This window comes from Molothrus ater, chromosome 18 (assembly GCF_012460135.2).
Source record: "Molothrus ater isolate BHLD 08-10-18 breed brown headed cowbird chromosome 18, BPBGC_Mater_1.1, whole genome shotgun sequence".
Lineage (NCBI taxonomy): Eukaryota > Metazoa > Chordata > Aves > Passeriformes > Icteridae > Molothrus > Molothrus ater.
Genome location: NC_050495.2, coordinates 2,616,610 through 2,639,393, shown reverse-complemented (window position 1 = coordinate 2,639,393; position 22,784 = coordinate 2,616,610). Strand labels below are relative to the sequence as shown.

At 45.3% G+C, this 22,784-nt stretch overlaps 1 protein-coding gene across 6 annotated transcripts in view; it reads right to left on the bottom strand.

The window, feature by feature from the left end:
- The window catches only part of PITPNM2 (phosphatidylinositol transfer protein membrane associated 2), a 126,251-nt gene that overhangs the window by 49,079 nt on the left and 54,388 nt on the right, over positions 1-22,784 (bottom strand). For all 6 annotated transcript variants that reach the window (XM_054516751.1, XM_036393080.2, XM_036393081.2 and 3 more), the window contains 2 exons: positions 14,908-15,081; positions 86-300 (listed from right to left, as the gene is read on the bottom strand). In XM_054516751.1, the coding sequence (XP_054372726.1) occupies positions 86-300; positions 14,908-14,985 (293 nt within the window). In that variant the 5' untranslated portion in view covers positions 14,986-15,081. The remainder of the gene's footprint in view (positions 1-85; positions 301-14,907; positions 15,082-22,784) is intronic.

The following is a 22,784-nucleotide window of genomic DNA, read 5'->3' as shown; positions in this document are numbered from 1 at the left end:
GAGAGGGAAATGCCACTGCCAGAGAGTGACACCAAGCCCTGTCTTTAGCACAGGGACACAGCTGTGGGCATTGTGCCCATTTTACCTTGTCCTTGTGTAAGGATAAGCGTTCCAGGACTCCTCCTCAACACGCAGAGCTGCCTTGGGCAGGATGGAGCGGAACCAGCTGGGGATGTGCATGCCAATGTGGTAAACCTTGTGTGTGTACTGCCCACTGCCCCCCGGGCCATCCACGTAGGGCCTGTTCTCCAGGATCTCCACTCCACTGCCTTCCCCACATGTCTCCTCTCTGCTCTTTTTCTGAAAGGAAAAATAGATCACAAATACATCACAAAAATGTTCATTTTCCAGGGCATCGTACAAGGACCTGGCTCTCAAAGCACCTGGACACTGGGGGTGGTTTCTAGGACTCCTTTTGAGCACAGCAGAGCTGTAGCAGCACCCCAGCACTAAGATTACCAAACCTAGAGATTACAAAGGCAAAATTTACAGACTCATCTGGCCAACATAGACATTTGATTTATTTGGGACCCCATGCCAATTTCCACTTGGATGCTCAGTTTGAACAGAGCTGTAATGACACCTCAACTCCTGTTCCTGGAACAGGTAACACAGCACACAGCCCAACCCCTGGCTCCAGCTCTGAGCCACCCAACAGCACAAAGCATCAGCAGCCAAGGGGAGTCTGTCCAACCTGCACAGCCCCGTGGTGATGTCACGCACACTCCTGGTGCAGCAGCACCTCAGGATGGACACCAGGAAGAGTTTTCCTCACTGGAAGAGTGGTCAGGCATCGGAGCCACCACCCCTGGAGGTGCTCAAGAAACGACTGCACGTGGCACTCAGTGCTCTGGTTGAGTTGAGAAGCTGGGAGTTGAGCACTGGCTGGACTTGATGATCTCAGAGGTCCTTTCCAACCTCAGTGATTCTGTGATCGCAGTGATAAAGAGCATTCTGTGACCTACACCCACAGGATTTGGGGGTTTGCTGCATGTGATCTGGCCCAGCAGCAGCTCTCCAAGAACAGCTTGGAGACTTTGCTCTGCTAATTAAGATCTTTTGAAGAAACAACCCAAGTTTGCCAGAACGATCACTGCACCCCCTGGCAGCCTCCGCATTTTGGCTGATTTGTAGGACTGTCCTTCAGAGAAAACCTGGCAAAAATTCCCTCAATAAAAAAAAAATACTAATTTCAGTGCTTCTAAGATGAGCTAGAGACAAACCAAATATTTATTAATTTCTCATACATTCCAGCAGATTGGATGATGTATAACCTTCATCATTTCCAAACAAGAGATTCATTCTGTTAGCATTTTGAGATTATTGTTTGTATTTGAGAGCATTTTGAGAGCACAGTACTTTGGAAAATAAGGGGGCAAAAAAGGAATTTTATACCAAGAATCAACTGTGAAATGTAACACAATAACAACTCCTCATTTTTGGCATACAAACAATTCAAAGGATAACATGGTTTAACAGAAAATTATTAATAAGATGCAAGAGATCAACTTCTTATCTTTTGAGGACAGGATGTTAAACCAACAGAGCTGCTTAGAAGTAAATAGCCCTGTTTATAAAGACCTCTCAAGTGATTTTAAATTTAAACAGCCATAACTGACAAACCTAAATAACTGACAATCTAAATAATCATTTTTTTCCTGCCCCACAAACTGCAATAGAAAAAAAAATAGAAAAGCAGAAAAGTATTTTTTTGCAGTTTATTTCTAACACTCAGCTGGCAGTTCATTAAAGCACACATCCTCTTCTAACAAACTACTGTCTTTCAGTTCTTATATAAGCACTGACCAAGTCCTGTACAAATATTTATGACAATAACATTAAATAATTTTGATGACCCCAAAATCTGGTTAATTCAAAGGTCTCAGAAAAGGCAGTAACCCAGCCAGCACAGTGGAAGTAACAGACAGAATAACTGCACAGCATCTGCTCTGAACAGTTGATAGAAATTATAGAGATTTAGAGTTTTATTATATGGCAGAAGCACATGGAAATCATAAGCAGAGGGAAGATGAGTTTTCTTCATGCTAGGTTATTCAAAACTCCCTTCTAAACTGCACAGTTACAGCAATTCCAGGAAATTCTGCAAGCCCTCATTTGGGACCAAAATCCACAGAGGAGTTTTACTCACTAACAGTAATCCCCCATTTCACTTTTCCCCGTTCAGCCAGTTTTAACAAAAACTTCTCTGCATGGAGATGAGCTGCCTGATTCTCACCCTACAGCTGGAACCCTGAAGATCCCACAATATTGGCCAATTTTTGCTGTACATGGATAATTCCATCAGCAGCTTCTCCACTCTGATGGTGGGAGATGCAAGGGTGACACGGTGTCACTGTCCCAACGCACTGGGAGAGAAGGAAGGAAGGCAAAACCAAGTTCACTGAGACTCTCTGTAAAAGTCAGTTCACATCCCACTTCTGAATTGAGGTTATTTTATTCACTTCTGTGCAGCTGCAGCAGACTGCAAACCCTATTCTGGGAGCAGGCTGTGCTTCCTCCTCCAGCCTTTCCAGAGGACCAACTCCAGCCCACAGCCTTTGTCACCCAGTCACAAACCCTCAGCAAATTTTGGCCCTTCACATCCCTCCTACTTGTCACTTATCTACGTAAGATATGACGAGGACAGCGAGACCGTTTTCTCAGACGAATGTGAAATAAGAGCTGTAGCTCTGCTGATAGAAAAAAAAATCCCAAGATTATATCCCAAACTATCTTTAGAGCCAGGACTTTTGAGTCAGGCCAAATTTATACTCATAACACACCACACTGCTGGGAAGGATAGTATGATCAAAGAGAAACTCCCCAGGCTAAACCCACACAAAGCTGCTTCCCAGCCCTCCAGGCTCTCACACTTAGCAGTTGGCTTGTTGAGAAGACAACGAGCTGCAGTGAAGGAAGGAAGGAAGGGCCAAGAGTCAGAGAGATGGTGAACAGAGCAGTTACTGACCAGTCAGAAAGACAAAGAGAAAATATGTTTCTCATATAATAAAAATAAAGACTTTAGCCACACGCACTTGAGAGACCAGGATGGTACTCTGGGCATAAGTGGTGCTGTGAAAGTGAAGCACTTGTGGGAGTGAAGAGCAATTTGCTCTGCAGCCATGCAGCCTCTTCATGCCTACTGTGCCTGAGCTACAGCCTGGAGAGAGCTTGTCACAAGGAAGTGGTCTGTAAACAACAATTTAAAATAATCCTCAATTAGGAAAACATTTGGCTTGAGAAGTGTGTGGCAGGCCCTCTCCAAAGAATATCTGCTGGAGGTGCTGATGTGCAGGCACTTGAGGGTCAGTCTCAGAGGTTTCAGCCCTGGAGAGAAGCAGAGACTTTATTTAGCAGATTGCCTGGGTCATTGCTACTCACTACTGCCACAGCATCTTCCCCCTCTGTAAATACCTGAGGAATGCTCCCCAACAAAACCAAAGAGTAGCTGACAGCCTCTATGTGCAAGCTATCTAACCCATAAGCACAGTAAACCATCTTATATTGTATTACAAGAGGAAATCCAGGCATCCCTTTCCAAGTCCCTCTCTCCTGCTGATGACACTCCATGTTCCCCACAGCCCCATCAATAGCTTTTCAGGACAGATGGTGACACAGATCCCTTCTAGCTAAAGTAATAGCATTAAATTACTCATAACAGGGAACCCAGAGAAGCAGATGCACCATGATTAGCAAGAATGCCAGTTACTTAAAGGCTTCTATTAAAATAAATCTCTTGGCACAGCAGCATAGCATGGGACACAGCACATGACCTCAGCACAACGATCACAGATGAATAATTCCCATGAATATCACTTAACCACTGGGCCAGCCTAACCCCATTTATCATCTGCTCTCAACAGCAGACAAACAGCTGTAAACAGAGCCTTCCACAGGCAGGTTCATCAGTTTTAAGATCTTCCATCTCCTTTCCCAGTTAGAAATGTGTCTCCCAGCCAGAGCACACCTTGCAAAGCCTTAGTTCAGCAAATGACCTGGCCCAGGTGAACAGAACCAGGTGACTCAATGCAATTTGTTTGTTTGTTTTTCTAGTGGGACACAGCCCCATAAAGGAATGATGGTTGATGGCAACAGAAACCTTCACAGCCCAAGGAGTCTCAGCACAGCTGAAGGAACAGCATTCCCAGAATAGGAGTGCATAATGCTGGATCAAACAGTTAAGGATGTGGCTTATTGGATCAGCTGGAGAAATACACAAGTCAGGCTGTGTAAATTAAGATTGCCTTGTAATGTTTTGCTTTTGGGGAATTAGAAGAAAAACAGCCCCATCAACCAACTCAGAACACCAAGAAGAATATTAATCTAATGCAGAATCCTGCTTGTGCTCCTGCCCTGGAATCCAGCCCAGGCTGCTCACAGGCTCAAGTCTACAGGCAGAGAGTCTCTGCAAAGCCAACAGCAGCACTGCAAACAGCTCAGCTGCTTAGCTCCTCCTGAAGTTGCCTGTTTTTATTGTCACTACTTTGAGCACTGCAATGCTCCTGCAGAGAACAGTAGGGATGGGGTAGGTTGCATGGTGATAATGGGTGATCCAGGCATGCTCTAGCTTTCCAAAATAGATTATAACATATTCATTAACTACACTCTCACCTTGTTTACCAGTGATTATGGTTTGCAGTACAACCTCTCCATCTAAATAAGTGACACAGTGCTCACAAAAGGTTGGCATGCTTCAGCTTCCTCAAGTTCTTACTTCCCCTCAGCAGGGCAGTCACACAGTGCCACAGGACCCACGAGAGTTCTCATGAGATTACTCCAATTATCAAGACTGACAGCACCATGCTTGACAGACCTATCATCCATGGGTAAGGAAGACACAAATCATTGTCTGGAAACAATAACCAGAAGATTTTTGGGGGGTGTTTCTTTCCTCCAGCTCCCATTTGGAAAGGGTATCTTGATAGTCTGGACAAAACTCTTCTGGGAGAGTGCATTAAAATAACACTGAACTCTCAGGATTTTTTTAGCCCACTAAGACACAGATAGGGATATGAGAAGTTTCCAGCTGGCTGATGGTTTCAGTTAACAAGGGCTGCAAAGACATCTCTGTAACCACAGAACAAGAACATGACAGCAAATATCCCCAGAGGACCCTGCTAACATACTTGCTCATATTGTTGTGGCAAGGGAGGCTGAGAAAACTTTCTCTATGACCAATTATTATTTTTTTATTGTTTTGGATGCTAAGGCTACCACAAACACCAATTAAGTCCCCAGAAACAGACCCTTCCTTTGGGAACCAGAGAAAGCATGAAGTGCCTCACACAATCCATCAGACCACAAAAATGCCTGAAGCTGCTCAGCAAGACGACTCCTGCCATCACTGGAGAGCTCTTAAGACCTGTTTTCACCAACCAGACCTGTTCTGTTCAGTTTTAGAAAGGAAGTGTAAAGGCACCCAAGGTATAAACAAAATTTATGCTGAGGGAGAGGAATAAACTCTTTGCTCTATACGCTAAGGGAAAAAATATTCCCAACTATCTCCAGCTGAACATTATTTAGGCTGAGGGATATTTCACTCCCACAACTGATTTTCCAAAGTGGTGTCTTCTTCTTACCAACAGGAGCCTTCCTTGCTATGCTCCAGCAGCAGCCATCCTCACTCCCACCTGCAGGCACCAGGTACTGAGGAGGTACCAGTGACATTGTGGCTGGGACCTTGCATGTTGCAAACTTTAACAGAAAAGCTGGGAGAGGTTATGAGAAAAGCAGCCTGCTTGTCTCAGCCATGTAATTTGGCCTATTGTGGCAGTATCAGCAGTCAAACACCACAAACAAAATACAACAGCACATTCCAGCCACAGCTGCCAGAATTAAACAGCACCAAAAACCAGAAAGCCAGTGATGGACATGCTGGGAAACACCAAAAGGTCCTGGAAGGAATGCTGGGTTTATTCTGAATGGGTTTTCCCAGCAAGGGACTGGATCTCATGCCCAGGCAGGGAGTGCCTGCTCAGGGTGTACCCGCTGTGCCTCAGCCGCCTGTGCTGCGGAATGACTCAGCTCTGGCTTCTGTTAACCACTCCTTCACCAGCATTTGAGCTGACAGCTAATTCATTACCAGCCATCTGCTTTCACCACCAGCAACCCTCTGCCTGCTGATGCAGATATCTGATAGCCCAGGCTCCGTTCATGGGCACTGTTTACTGCAGGTAACCAAAACCTACCTATGAAAACAAAATGCTGGGTTATCCTAAAAGTACCATAGTTTCATACTTTACAACTTGTTCTTTTCTTTTCTTTTCTTTATGTGTGTGTCAAAGACCTGAAACACTCAATAAAATCATACCACCATAACCAGGACAATACCTGAGGAAAAAGCTTTGTTCCAAGTGAAAGAAGGGAGCAGAGGAGACGGAGCTATTCCACTCTTAGAGAAGCCAAAATTTGGAACTTCTCGTCACATCAAAACCAACATAATTTTATCAATGCACAATGTTCTAAAAGCAAACAGAAAGTTAAAGGAACTAAATTAAAAATAAAAATCACCTCTACTGTTACTGATGCAGGAGAGTGCTGAAGTACAACAGCACACACAACTTCTGGCTGTCAGAGGCTTTTGTGCCCCAGTCAGAACAGCTGAGTGCCCTCACGCTGAAGATCATGGAATCAACAAGAGAGCACCATTTTGAAGAAAGAGAAAGTAACCTGAAGACACAGAACTGCTGGCAGAGCTACATCTCTGAATCCTCATTTCAGCACCCTAACCATTTTGTGACAGTGCTCTTTGCTGGAGTAGGGACCTTCAACAAAATATAGCAAAATAGTCCTCAAACAGGGAAGCTCCTCTACTGTTTTGCAGGGGTTGAGAACAATCTTAATGGTTATATTAGAAAGACAATCTTAAAGGCAGGTAGGGGCTTACCTTTAGTAATGGGAACCCTGTTATCCCAGGGATAATTTTAACAGAACTTTTGAGCCTGTACTTTGTAAGGTCCAATCAGAAACAATTACATCAAGTTGGACTGGCAATCCCTCAACCACAAAACTGCTCAGGACACCAAGGGACTCGTGAGTTTTGCTCTTGTCCTTCGAAGCAAGGCTCACTCTGTCTTATCATGCACAGTAAAGTCAATGGGAAAACAAGTCCAACAACAAGAGGATTCTCCACTCTGCCCATCACACCATTCCTGCCCTTCCAAAAGCTGTGGGCACCACAGGACCCTGGTTTTGTTGACACCATGAGCACCACGTTATGCATGCAGGCAACTTTAAACTGCATCCTCTGTTTCCATGGCAACGGGAGGGGCTGCATCAGCAATCCCCCAGTTTCAGCCATCCTCACTCCAGCTTCAGCTGCACTGAATCCTTGCTGGGAACAGCAAACCAGTGATGTCACCAGTAACCATGGTGCCCACAGCTGAGCCTCCCCTGTGCCCTTTGTGCTCTACCATGCATCCTTCACTCGTGACAATTACTTTAATCCAATTAGTGCTGTTAAAAAAAAAAAAAAACAAAACAAAACCCCATGAAGGGCCATGTCAATACTTATTTCTGGAAGGAAGGTTAGTTTGAGTCAACAAGATAACGATCAGAACACGAGGCTTTACAATAGCACTTTGAGCCTCACTGCTCCCAATACAGGGGAATGACCTGAAACCCTGGGGAGAGGGGAAAGAAATCTGCTCCTCATCAACGGCTTCATTAATAAAGGCAAAAGAGCAGCTGTTTTAAACATCCCCTTGCAGGTTTGATCAATGGGCTGGGTAATACGCAGTGCTTCATTCCAGCCACGCACTGCCCTGTCCCCAAACACTGACACCTCACCAGCTGCACATAATTCTGATAGGAACCATAAAGTAGTTATCCTCTGATAGTAACTCTAAAGTAGTTACCCTCTATTAGTAACTCTAAAGTAGTTATCCTCTGATAGTAACTCTAAAGTAGTTACCCTCTGATAGTAACTCTAAAGTAGTTACCCTCTGATAGTAACTCTAAAGTAGCTACCACCCTCTGCTTTCCCAATCCAGCACTGATCAGCTGCAACTTCCAGGAGGGTTCCCTTTTGGGTCCTTCCCACCTCCATAGGGAGATGCCACCTGATCACTCCTGCCTGCGGCAGGGATTTTATGGGGGAGAATCTTCCCTCAAGTTTACCAAGCAAGAATTTGGACTACCAGAGAGGCCTGTAACCACCCTCAATGCTGCCTCCAAGGGGACATCCAGCACAGGAGCAGACCAAGAAGGGTCTTTGTGCAGAGAGAGGCACCTGTAGAGCTGCACAAGCAAAGCTGGGCGTGCAGGAGGCCCTGAGGAAGGGACCTCTCTCACATTACCTGCACCTGCACCTGCACCAGCACTCCTGGCTGCGTTGCTTGTAATGGAACTCACATTTTTTTGTAAAAAAGCCCTAAGAGCTGCAGGCAGGCTGGGCTGTCAGCACCAGGCTCCTGAGAGGCAGAGCAGAAACACACACAGCATCACTTTGTACAAGTGTTGCAGGCACTGCATTATTTAGAATCAGGGCTAGATATTAATGAAGCTGCTTGTACAAAACCAGGATATTTTGGGGACAATCAATCGTGAAGGGTCATAAAAAATTTACAGCATTAAGAGAACCTTTCTCATGGCCACCCATTAATCATTTTGCCTTACAAAGATGCCCTGTCACAGTCCTTTAGAGTCAGGGCTGGATGTGCCACAGGCACATGAATTAGGGATCACTTTATTATGGAGATACCTCAAACTTGTTTACCCCACATGCCTCATCTTTCAAAATGTCTACTACACTTGCAGCTCAGTATTTCATCTACTCCAAGTATTTCCTTCCATGTCTTTAAACTGATTTTTCACTGCATTAACTATTCCACAGACACTGTCTGTGAGAATTACTGTCCCTGCTTTAAAGGGAGGCAAAGCAAGTTGCCCATTACTATATTGTGAGTCAGAGACAAAATTTCAACTTGGGCTTCTCTGGATCAAGTCTAATCTTCTGACTATATCCCTTATAATTTAGGAACCCAATGCAATTGTTCACTAACAATGGGCTGTGTGCCAAAATACCACAGGACTGGCTTAAAGAAATCCCCATAGTCTTCCTTATACTTAATTCATTACTTGTCTTCAGATGTTTGAAAGAGGGAGAACCTAATCCCAGTCAATATTTTTGTCCTTCTTTCATAAGAATAAAAAAAATACAGAAGGAAAAAGGGTTTTTGACAGCCAACAAGTTTAGTAGGATTGGCAGTGCTGTGCCCTGTATTAAAATCAGTGCAAATCTGAAGTTTAAAATTGCTTGTGTTATAGCATAATGTCAGCTTCATTCACCTTTGTTAAGAGAAAGAGAGCACACAAACTGTCAAGGCAACATAAAGTTCACTACCCTAAAATCAATCTTTTTTGGAACATGATATGGAATCCCAGACAATGTAAGAATTCAGGATAATGACTACAAACCAAGAAAAAAGTAGATGTAGAAAAGGTCTTTGCTCCTCTGTATGTTTTCCCAAAATGATAACCTGTATGGGTGTCACTGTCACCTGTGCAAACGAGACCCCAAGTGTGGTACCACCCTTGTCCTCAAAACTAAACATCTGCAAGTGCCTTACTCTCCTCCTCCAGAAGGATGCAAATCCTCATGATCACAAAGAAAAGGTTATGAAAACCAGAGGAAGAAGAGAGCATACAGAAGCCACAGGTTTTAACAGTGCAGCACAGAAATCGGGGGCAAAGCTTCAAACCAGGCTTTGCTTTTAGACCTGTGAGCCTTCCAGGGTCTCTGGAGCTGTCAGCAGCATCACCTGCTTTAAAACTGAAGCATAAATGTCTGTCTGTGCAGATGGCCAAGGCATCTGCATGCAGAACAAAAATAATCAGCCCTCCAGTTTTCAGTGTCCAGAGATGAAGGGTTAGTTTGCTTTCCCCCACTCAATCAATCCTTCACCATCTGCTGAGCCTGCTGGCAACTGCCAAGCGGAGCTGAGGGTTTAAGGGACACGACTTTTGCACCTGGGTATCACAACAGGGCCTCAAGAATTACCACCAGCACCAAGCAGAGCTTTAAGTCTGCTCTCAAAGGTGCTTCCTGAGAGCTACGTGGAAATGAAGGGGAAAATAGGACAATGCAGGTGTCTGGAAACTGAGATGATGGACAAACCATGATCCTCCAGAAAGGAGCAAAGTGACTCAGGATACTCCACCAGCAGTCAGGACAGGAGAGCACAGCACACTGCAGATGCTTGGAACACGCTTTGATTTTTCAAGGAAGGCAATAAATGCAAAGCCCTGGAGGATGGTAGAGGAAAGGTTCATGTTAAAACATGAGAGAAGCCCTCAATTCCCAGGATTGTGCCTGAGTTCAGCAGGCAGTGTGGAGCAGATGGGTTCTCTTCCATGCAGTGCCTCAAACAGGGCCAGAGGCCTTTCCCAGTCATGGACCCTCAGAATACTTTGTCATTCATCACTCAACTCCAAAGGATGACGCTGCATCTTAAAATAAGTCTTATCCTCAAAAGGTAATCACAAAGTCCAGCAGAAGAATATTTTTAAAGCACACTATCTTTAGAGGAAGGTCACAAATACCCAGAGAAATCTGTGTAGACAAAATGAGGACCAGAGTTACTTACAAGAGACAAGAAAGCTGTGCACACTGATATAAAAATAAGTTTTAATAACAAGAGGAATTCTCTTGTCTTATGAACGGGTCAGAAGGGCAGCGGTCTCTCGGAATCTCATGGCATATGGAAGCACAGTAATGAACGTTATTAGGATGATAAAAGGACTGACCTTTGGCTAATAACATCCCAACAAATGCATTCAGGGCTCGGATTTCAAGCTTTTATGAAACAGAGACTTTACGTTAATGTGTGCATTGTTTCTGGGGGGAGGAGGAGGAGGAGGAGGTGTGCAGAAAGAAAGGTTCCCTGAACACACAAGGAAAGGATGCCTGGGTGCCAGGAAAGGATTGCTGCTGAGACCAAAATATGCAGGATTCAGGAGGGGAAGAATTAAGAGACCCTTTAATAAGATCTCTCTAATGTGTAACACAGATCCCTTTGTGCCCAATAGGATTCACCTCACAGAGACTGAAATAGCACACACACCTCAGATGTGATGTGCAGAGTCTGAGAAGACGTCCAGGACAGAGTCCTTGGCTCAAAACTTCTGCAGGAAGAAACAAATCCCTATAGATGGTTACAGTTGTTCCCTCCATAAATGGTTTGTGTTCCACAGAACTCATTCCAGTGCTCATCTCCAGTTCCTCTCTGCTTACCTTAGGACATCAGCCTGCAGCTTCCCCAGATCAAACCTCTCCTAGTCCCATGGACAACTCAACTCCAGGCTGAGTTCATTGAGAAATTCTCACCCTTGGAAGCAGGACTGGCTTTTAAATATGCACACAAATTTCAGGGAAAGGTTACATTAATAGAGGTATAAAGAGTGATGTCACTGTTTTGAAATATTTTACCTGTTTCATGCACCAGAATAAAACCAGGAAGGAAGATTGCTGGTTCTTAGCTCAGATACAAAAATGAGAATGTTTTAATTCGGACCTAAAAAGAGACAAAACCTCAGCAATGATGCAAAAAGGTCTTGTGCTAATGGAAAAGCTAAACCAAACTGCTCTGGAGCAAGGGCTCCCAACCTGGAGAGGCTGACAATGCTGCGTGAGAGGTTTCCCTTGGAAGGATATTGAAAGTCTGAAATTTAATAGAGAAAAACAATTCAGATCTGCTAGGCTTCAAGCAAGTCGAGGGTACATTAAGTCCTTGCTGTAATGTAAAATTAACTTATTTAGGGAAGAATTTAAGTGCTACTTAAAGTACTGAAACCACTGACTGTAGATAATATTTCAGAAGCCAGCAGAAAGCAACTTAGGAGACTTTTTGCTCTCTCACCTCAAATTAAAAAAAACCAAACACTAAAAAGCAAAGCAGCAGGCCACTCATCTCAGTTTTCACAGCTTTATACACCAGCCTGGAGAACTTGTAGTTATAAGAGGAATTACAGAGCAACACAGGCATGCACACAATGATTTATTGCACGTCTTGCCTGCCCAGTGGCGCAGAGAAGCAAGAGAGATGTGGATTATATACTGCACAATTTTAATTCTCCCATCCAGTAAACACAGCAAATATGAGTACAGCCTGTTCCCATTTAATGGAAGGATCCTTTGCTATTTGGGCATGATGCTGCTTACATCAAATTTGGTGGAAAGTTTTGTTGAGACTTGTATGAATAAGAAGGGATTGCTCTCTCATGAAAGCAGATGATTGATCCTTCCACTGCAGAGTAAAAATCTACATGGAAATGGCTTTGAAAAGTGATGGCAGTACTACAGCCTGAGTCTGAACATCCCTGCCTACATGGCTTTGAGGCACCACTTCCACCACAGGGCTCAGGGGAGAAGGGCCTTTTGGAAAACTTCCACTTGGACAATGCTGGAATCTAGGAAAATGTATACCCAGGCAAAAAGATTTTTTAAAAAATGTACCAACTGGTTTGGAATTTAATGGGAATTTTCACTCATGAGCTCAAAGGTAAACGAGTGATCAGCTTCAGGTGCATGCTTGAGGCTCCCTAAAAGACTTGAGGAGCAATTGTGACATCTCCTTTTGCACTGCTGGAGAAGTGCTCCTCACAGGACCAGGCTGCCTGGTGCTGCTAGCAATAATGCCACCATTCTGTACATGACAAATGTCACAGAAATTAACCTTTTGCCTTTGAGAATCACTCCTCTTCCCAGGAACTACTTCAAAACATTCTGTTCCACATTTCAGCCACAGATTTCTCAGAAATGCCTCTTCACTGCTGCTTTGCACAGATATCTCAGCTTGTTCCCATAAGGGGGCTCAACACACAGAGCTTACTTCTCCTGTGGCCTCTTCAGGCATTCCAGAGGAAAAATAAAAGGGCAGACATGAAGCACTTTCTCATTCTCTAAAAGGACAGAGTCACACTCCCCACTGCTCCTTCCCCACTGCCTGTCTCAAAGACAAAACCTCCACTTTTAAATCAAATTGAAGAAAACATTTGATGTCCTGGTCTAGGAAAAGCTCACGCTGAAGCCAGCAGGAATCTTTCCACCAATTGCAGGAACAATTGAAGCAAATCACTGCCAAACTATGAACTCTACCCTAAGTGGTCTTCGTTTTCTCATTGCTTTTTGTTTATTTCAAACTTGAGCTGAAACTAGTGTTCTCAAGGAAAAGCACAGCTACCTTTTCCTGTGTGCTACTTGTACAGGTAGCACAGCCAAGTCCCCTGTCTGTCATGCACTCCTGCAGCTCCCCCACACCCTGGGCTCCATGAAGTGTTTGCAGCTCAGCCCCTTGCTCCAGGAGAGTGGAGGGAGATCAGAAACCTGACTTGACACCTGAGCTAAGAGGAAATCTTACTCTGCTGCCAGGCAATGCATTTAATTAAAGCAGGGCTGGATGGCAATGTGGAGATTTAGTTTCTTAAGCTGCTGAACTTCCCCTTGCACGAAACCCTTATGGCTTCCTGTGTCCTTTTGATGCTAAGATATGGCCAAGATCCCTGTCAAGTAATAAAGCAGAACCCAGTGTTCTGCTTATGGAAGTTAAAATCAGCAATTTAACTTCTGAGATCAAAAAGCAAATCCACCTCCCTGACCAAGCCCTCCAGAATTCCCAGAGGCCCCACAGACAGTCCCCAATTAAGGAGTCATCCTCTGTTTAATCAGGTGGGCTCCTCCTTCCTAATCAGATCGCTCTCCCCTATGCTCTGCTGCTCACTGACAAGTTCTGCACAGATAATACTCTGCTGCCATCCACCAGCTCTTCATGCAAAGCAGCTGAGACAAATTAGGAAGACAAAGTTGTTAACAAAATAATTACACTAATATTCAAAGCAGTTACAGCATCAGGAAAAGGTACAGAAAAATGAAGCCACCTAAGAAAAATGTTTACCTGTTTATGCCAGGATTTAGGTTAAACACACAAAGATGACACATCTGTGTCAGAAAACTGAGTTTGACCATTATTACTGCAAAATACACACCATGCAATCTTTTAACAGTCAAGCCCAAGTGCATAAATCCTTAAGGAACACAGGTGGGTGGTCAGGAGAGAAGTGGGGGAGTTGTACTTTTGCTTTGGTTTTGGGGGGTTGCTTTTTCCCCTTATTTTAGGTTTTAAGCCAAAGTAGATTTTTCTAGCACTGCTTCAGAAAGCAGAGTTCTCCTGCAAACTCAGTATTAGATGTGTGTTTTGCTGGATGAACAAAATTAGATTTTATTTAAAGTGTGGGACAATGAAATAACACTTCAGTTTCATTTCCTTTTATAACTGCTCCTGGTTGGATTTCAAACACTGGGAGAATATGGGCACAGAGGACCTCAGTTACAAAAACCCAACATTTTAATTAACTGCTTTACTGCAGACAGGGAATTCTGCAAAAATTCCCATCAGTATTCAGCAGCCTATTAAAAATAATCTACATTTTATGCCTAAACTGATTAGTATCTGTTTCATTGTGGTATATGAGTACAGATATATCACTTTTTTTTTTCCCTCCCTTAATTCCAAATTATGCCTTTGGTTTACCCTCTCAAGTTTAATATTAGACTGTTGCTTCCCAAGAAAAGAACAGAATTTGGTTTGCAACTGGAGTTGGCACTACCAGTAACCACCACCCAGCTGGGAAGCAGTGGCTGTTTGTGCCCCACAGCTGGATCCCTTGCAGTAGGAACCCACACACCTGGGCTGAGTGGTTCCACAGGAACAGGTTTGTGCTTCCAGCCAGGTCAGACAGAGCTTCTCCAATTTAAGCAGAAGAGGAAGCAAGTCAGAAATTGGCATTTGTGTTACTTTCCCCACTGCTCCTTTATGAGCAACCAGCAAACCCCAAATTTAAAGCTGCCAATCCTGCAGGAATTGTCCCCCAGAGAGCCCCCAGAGCCTGCAGGAGCAGGAGGTTCCTGACCTGGATCATGTAGAGCTGGGCGATGCGATATTCTTCCACGCTCATCGGGAGAGGAATGCGATATTCCTTTATGAGCATTTTGGATACAAAAATCTCTTGGCTGCTCAGAAACACAATCCAAAAGCTTTTAGTAAAGGCTCCTTAAATAATGGCAAGGAAATGCATCGAGGATCCCTGAAACAGACAGAAAGGAGGGGGGAGGAAAGAGAGAAGTGGTTATTTTCCATTCTTACGACAGAACATCCTATTTAGGAAAAAAAGCCCCAAAACCAAACAACAACGGGCAAACATTAATTTTTGTAATAGTTATAAGCATAATAGCAGAGAGAAGAATCCCTGGAGTGCTACCAGACCTTTGATATCAAATTGAACAGAATCTTTCAGAAGAATTTTGATTTGCTTCAGGGGATACCATCAAAGCTATTACTCTCCTGACCTTTGCCATAGTATCAATCAGACTTTCATATGCAACAGCATCTGCACGGAAGAGATGTGACAAAAGCTCCAAATGAATAGGCAGATCTGCTGCTGCCCACAGTCTCCAGTGTCAGCCACACACTGGAGATGCATCCTCTCAAAAGCATCAGGTTTTATCCTCTCAAATTCATTTAGCAGCAAGAAAGAGCAATTATTCAACTTCCTCAGCCCTCAGCAACAATCTGATGAAGAAAGACCATTGGATTCTAAGAATAAAGACAGCAGAAATGTAAGTTTTTCCCCTGCTTTATTCTGAATTATAGTCTTGGTAGGACCCTTTCTTTTTGCACCTCCAAAACTGTCTGCTGGCAAGATCCTCCTGTCACTTCTGTCAATGTCAGGCTCTTTTTTACACTCCCACTGCATGAGCATACAGTCAAAGATCAAACTGCAACAGAGAAAAATTCCATTGTACCCCACCTCAAGGCACTGTAACAGAATTAGTAGTTAAGAATTCAGGGAATACAGCATTTACTACACCACAGTTAAAGCAGGAGCTTTTCAAATACCTTTAATACCCCCTATGGACTGTGGATAAAGACAATTACTCTATGTAAGGAAGACTGTGAGGAGAAGAGGACACAAGAAGCAAAGTCAGCCTGGGCAGGATCTGGTGATGGCTCTCACAGCACACAAACCATTCACTGGGCTCCTTCTTGTCACCAAATTCCACCTTTCTGCTGTGCCTGCTTAGTGGACATCTTCAGAGAGAGCTGCTGGAGCCAAACCAGCCCCAAGCCCTGTGACTGGTGAAAACAAGCAAGAGAATAAACCCAACCAATTTATCTTGTGGATTAAACCACGACGTGGGAATCAGGAAACCGCACTGCTATCAACAGCCCTTAGTGCCAGTCGGTGTTTGCACAGCACTTCACCAACCTTTTACGAGGTTTAGAGAGGCTCAAGCACATGCCCCCAGTCACAGAGCAGCCAGGGACAACATTCAGTGTTTGTAACCCAGGTTGACTGTGATGGCTCTGCCCTGGGCACACGTGGGGACACAGCCTGGGGGACACAGGCCAGGGGACACCCAGCCCCATGCCATGGTGCACCTCGCTTGCCTCCCTGTGACTGCCACATTTCCAACCTGGCACCAAAGCAAATCCACCCCGGACGGACTCTTCTGGAATAGGGATCCGTCTGCTGCTGCATCATCTAAACAATTTATTTCCAAATTCAATTCTCCGCTGCATTTTATTGCTGTCAGAGCAATCTGTGCCCGTGGAGGGGAGGATAAAAAAGTCTCTGCTATGGCAAAGCCTGTAGAGAATAATTCTGGGAAAACTCTGCTTCCCTACACTGCCGAGCTCTGCACAGAAGTGTGTGCATCCATACACACATCCAGGATTTCCTCCATCAAACTAATCCTCCAGAACAGGTGAAGATAATCTCATTAAGTGGTTTTTAATTAGTGTCATGGCAAGGAACAACAGTTACCAGGCACAGGATGGATCTCAAGAACCAGATCAGCAATGGTGCAACTCCAGGATCCCAACTCTTGGAGCTGATGGCAGTGGGAGACTCAGCTGCACATCTTGAGCAGTTTGTTGTGCTTTAGAGATCTTTGAAAATTAGATTTAAAAGCTTCTCCCCTTGTTCCCCAAATGCTCTAAAAGTGATTCTGCTCCATCAGTCACATCTGTCCTTGCTACTTACTAAAAGTGGGATATTTCTATTGATTGGAAGAGATTAATAAAACAAAACATGGAACCTGAAAAGCAGTAAAATGGCAAAAAAGCAGTACCAACATGGAAAAAATGTGTTTACAATGAAGTGCCAGTCAGGTAATAATTCAGATGGCTGAGACACAAGAGCTTTATTTTATTACAGACTAAAAATCCCAACATTTTGGTCCCAAGCAGGCACAGCAGCAGCCTTGGCATGTGGAGTCTGTCTGGTCACAGCACTGGCTCCTGCTCCAGCTTCCTGCTCAGCTTTTATGGGAACTGAGGGTTCAGCATGAACCCTCCTGCAGGTTTCTCCTTCCCTGTGGTCAGTGATTAAAAGCAGCATTTGGGCTCAGCCCACAGGAGTGCAGGCAGCAGCAGACCCTGATTATGTGGCCATTGGAAGTGACCCACTCCAGCTACTGCAACCACCCCCTGAGGGCTGGGTAGAAAACAACCCTGGAAGCACAATGGGCAACACCATGGAGCAAATCCCAACCTCAGCCAAGGGAAAGGCACCTGAGATCAGCAGCCTGACACTGAAGGAGGCATAAAGAGAACAAACCTGACTTTTTTGCCTGGTTTTTAGCCAGACCAGCAAAGAAAAGTAAATTATCAAGGTACGTTTGCAGCTTGGGTTGTCTTTGAGTTGAAAAGAACCTGTTCTTACCCTTGCAAGAGCAGTGGAGCCCAGGTATCACAACATGAAATTAAAACATGGGATTTCACCAAATTCAGGTCAAGGGGAACACCATTCCAGGTGGGATAGAGGTGACAAAATGGCCCTTTCAGACAACTCACTGAAGACAGTGGCCTCCTTCCAAAATCCTGGGATTTCATAGAGAATCAAAGACCACTCATTGTATTGTCTAAACAAAACAGAGAAGTTTGCCTGCAGAAATGATGGGAGAAAGGAAAAAGTGCTTCTGGAAGCAGGGGAGCCAGCACACAGCTCTGGAAAAGGGGTGTCAAAACCCCAGCTGTGTCCATGGCACTCTCTGCCCCCAGCCCATTGCTGGAAGCAGCCAGAGGTGTTGGAGCTGCTCCACGTGCTGGGATTAGAGAACAGCCAGGGTTTCACCGCTGGATTTTGGCTACACCAAGCTGGACTTTCCACGGATTTGCCAAACCCCTGTGGCTGCACAACTGGAAGATCCAGAGGCTGTTTGCAAAGCTCAGCCTGCAGCTGGCTTCCCAGCAAGAGGCAAGCACGGTGACACAGGACATTTCCAGACTGGCTGCTGCTGCTGCTCCAGCCAAGTGGCACATTTGTACAGCCCCTTATTCAATTTATACCCTGAGCTGTAGTAACTGGGAGAGCCAGGCGCATAATTTTATACCTCAATTATTTTAAAATCAGGTTCTCAAAGCATCATAATTATGCTGCAGAGTCAATATCCTGCTGAGATGAGTCAGGTCCACCTCTGAGCCATTGCTCCAGGCTGTCTAAAGGCTCATGCACAGCCTGCTGCTTTTACTTCCAATTTTAACAGTCTCCCTCACAACAACAAACTCCCTAAAAAAAAGTGCCCGTGCTTTAAAATCAGGGGAGGATGATCTGGATCTGCAGAAGCTGAATAGACCAAAAGACCCAGCAGAATCTCTCCATTTAACCCATGAACTTGGTTCACTTTGGGAGTGTCTGGGCAGCCTCCCTGGTACTAAGGGAGGTAGCAAAGGGCTGATAACAACTGACAGCTCGTAATTAAGGAGTAAGTTCAGTGTGTGAAGGGTGGTTAAACTGCACTACTGGAATGCTGGAGGCCAAATCCCAGCCAGGCTTCCCAGGCTAGCCCTGAGGAGATGGAAACTGAGTGTGACAGCAGAAATCCCAGCTCCTCGAGGGGTTCAGGGCAGCAGAACCACTCATGCTGTGGGCTCAGGCTACAAAAGAGCTGTTATGACTCTTCCCAGCTGTCACCTCAATGACAAATTTTGACCAGCTCACTTTTTCCATGCTCAGGCTGCTGAGCAGAGGCTTCTCAGGGCTGCAGTGAGCAACGCCCCAGCAGCAGGAACCCACCTCAGGCCATGGCTGCTGCATTCCTTTTCCAACAGACACGAGAGAGAGCAACTGTAATGAGCATTTTCCAGCCTCACAAAGGAGGTTCGTTTTATGCCATTATAAAGTTAAAAGGAAAACCCATCATGGAGGCTCACACAGCAGCTGGTAGCAGAAGCAGGTCCCAGCCCCAGGTCTCAGGTTCTCATCACCCACTGCCTGCTCAGGGCTGTGCTCTCTGTAGAAGCTGAGAAAAGTCTCCTCTATGAAAGAACACACTTATCAGCTAAGGATTGATGTTCTTGACTCAGTTGTTGAACATTTTTCCCTGCAATATTTTCACATCACCAAGAAATTTAAGATAATTAACAGAAACAACTGTAAGAAAACCAAGCCAAACCTGTAACAGCAAAAGGCAAAGGCATTACCTGAAGACCTCACCTACCTTCCTAAAGACCTTCCTTAGGCTCTCTACATCACCTTTATCCCCCAAGAAGATGCTTCCTTGAAGAAAGCAATATCAAAGAGATGTCAGCACTGATCCCAAGTGGATCAAACACTTGGACTTTGGAAGCAACACCAGGCTTAGCAGCCCAGCCACCTTTCCTCTCCTGCAGAGCTCCCTGGAGGGGGACTCAACGCTCTCCCATGACTGGAAGCGCTGCATCCTTACTGTGCTGGGATTTATTTATGCCTTTAGAAGCTGCAGCATAAATGGGAAATAGAATTCCAGGGCCTAAGTCAGCAGTTTTCAAAGGCAGCCTCGGGCTCACACCTTGATTAATGCAGCAGTTTCCCTCCTGGCCCAGAGCAGTCTTGCTCAGCTTTATCTGTCCAGAGTGGCACTGCTGCAAAGACCATTCCCTGTCACTCTGATCCTGCTTGCCCACAGTGTCCCTGCCTCTCAGAAGCTTTCCACAAGTATCTACAGAGCCTGGTTGTCAAGCCCTGCTCAGCCCTCACTCACCAGCCTTGCCTGCCCAACCCTCTCCAGGAGCTGTGGCACACACGGCCCAAGATCCACCCCAGGGACCAGCACAGCCTGGCATTTGTCCTGCCCACATCCCACTGCTGGCTCCACGGGAACGAGACAGGACAGAGAGGAACTTCTTGGTTTGTGAGTGCTCAGCACACTCTAGGCTGGAGTGGAAGTGTCACCATGAGTCTCTCATGACTGATCACTGCTCTGTAAAGGTCAGGGGCAAACACAATTAATGAGGCTTTTCCAAGGAGATGAATAATGAGTGTTCGTATTTTACCATTCCCTTCTCTCCCCTCCTTACCCAACCCCACCAAAGTGATCTCTCCAGTGGGACTGTTTCAAGCCATATCCACATTGGAAGGTCAAAAAGCCTCAGCATTTCTATTTAGTACCTTTGTGGCCACAAACCACTCATCACTACTCTCAAAACTGTCTCTCTCACACACACACACACGCACTGAACTGAAGAGAGAGAACAAGGCTTTGAAAATCAGCAGGTTTCAGTTTTCATAGTGTGGGTCGTACCTGCTCACTGACAGCTAAGCAGATTTAAAAACTCATCAGGCCTGGGGAAAAAAAAAGAAAAAACTGATCAAAAGTTAAAGCTCCTTAAAAGTGCACAGTTCACACACTCTGGCTCCAAGGCCACTGTGTCAGTGTGTGACTCTGGGCGGGGTCGTTCATCCTAATCCCCCATCTCATCTGTCACATCTTCAGAGAGCAAAATTACCATGCAGATGTTTGCACATCCCAGTTCCATGACTGAGCTCAGATCCCATCCCACAGTGAATCAGCAGCTAATGAACAAGTGCACAACTGCAGTGAGTGTGCAAGAGTGTGAGTGAGTGTGAGTGTGACCCAGCCACGCTCTGGGTGTTGTTCAGCCCCCCCAGCCCATTGGGGTGATCCCAGGGTGATCCCGCTGGAGAGGTTTGTCCCATTCCAGCCCTCCCGGGCCCAGGGGCTGCCGTGCAGGGGCAGAGCCGGAGTCCTTGCAGTGCTGGAGCAGCAGGAGCTCCCCGTGGGGCTGGCCCCTGCCTGCAGCACAGCCAGGGCACAAGGCAAGCACAAGCATTTGTGAAAATCACCTTTCCCAGGTGTAGGGAGAGCTCCAGAGCCCTCGAAGGCAGCAGCACAGCGAGGGGCTGAGGACAAACACTGCCCCTTGGTAAGACAGGGTGAACAAGTTGCATTTCCAGTACTTGATCTTTTTGCCATTATTAGATCCAATTTGACGTCACTTATAGAATTTAAGAGCTCATTGTAAAGTAGACGTTTATTACAACTGAAGGATGGAAGCAGTCCAAATGCAATATAGCGACACTGGAGCTATTAAATCTTGTTAGAGTTCACTGGGCAGCCAAATACTGGCTTGAAGCAACGTGAGGAGAAGGGGAGGGGGGAAAGCAACACCCAGCAAAGCGTGCACAACAACACCCATCACCTTCTCTGCTTCAACACTCTCGGGCATTGCGCTGGTTTTTTGTACTTTCCAGTCCTATTACTCCTTCAGCACCTGGCAGAGGAAAAACCGACTCCCTTCCTTCTGCTTTGTGAGTGATGGTGTGGTGCAAGGCCAGCCAGCCCTCCCCACGCACACAGGGACTCCGGGGGGATCAGGTGAAGTCCATCAGCTGAACTTTGGTTGGAAAATTAACATTTCAAGTCCTGCCGTGCCTGGAGGTTATGCAATAACGAACTAATAAAGAAGCCATTAAAAGAACTAATAAGCACGCTGGAGCCACAGATGAGTTCAGAGGGAAAGACAAACCAGCCTCTAATCCTTTTGCTGATACTGGGGATAAAGATGAATATTAAAAAGAACGCTGACATTAAGGTTTAAACGTTTCCAAGTAGTCTGCATGAGGAGAGCAGCCACAAACCCCAGTGTCCTGTGGCCAGGCTGCAGAGCCTGGTGAGCTAAAGGAACTGGGCAGATCCTGCTTTTAATGGGGTTGCTCTTAGCCCAAGACTCAGCATTATCCACTGAAAACAGGCCAACATTACACACACAAATACATAAATATAGATCTGTGATATATATATATTTGTATATAGACACACATATATATAGACATACATATATAAATACACACATAGGGAAACAAAAATAAAAGCAGCACTGACAGTGTGGCAAGCACAGCGTGCTGGCTGAAAACAGACTGAAAATTGCTGGCAGCTCATTAAACTACTGTAAAGAAAAATCTATGGAATGCCACAGGCAACCAGCATGGACAGGATTTTTCTTTGGTTGGTGGCACATCCATTAGTCTGAAGGGCCACTGGCATGCAGAAGCCTGCACACTGTGGGCAGCAGTGGCAGGGAGATGGGAGGCAGGCCAAGTTTAAAAACAAAATAAGCATATCTAATTTCCCAGGTAGCCTCCCCGGGAGGTTATTGCATTTACACTTTACAGCTCCAGGTGCTGCAATCCCTCTTCCTGACAGAAAGCACAAGGGAGCTTGGTGCAGTTCCCACCAGCTGGTCAAGGCTTCACTTGTATTAAGTAGTAAAATCCCAGCCACAAATCCATCCAGGCTCTTAATATCCATGTCCACACCACCCCTGTTCTCTTTCTCTCCATCAGTAGCTGCACTGGTAATCACAGTTTTCTATTAAAACATCAAGAGCAGAAAGTCATGAAAACTCCCACTCTTTCATCTTACCAGTCACTAAGGATTAAAGTAAGAAATTGAGAGCAAGGAAGCTGAAATCCAAAGCTTTATGTACTTCCTGTGGCTCTTGTTC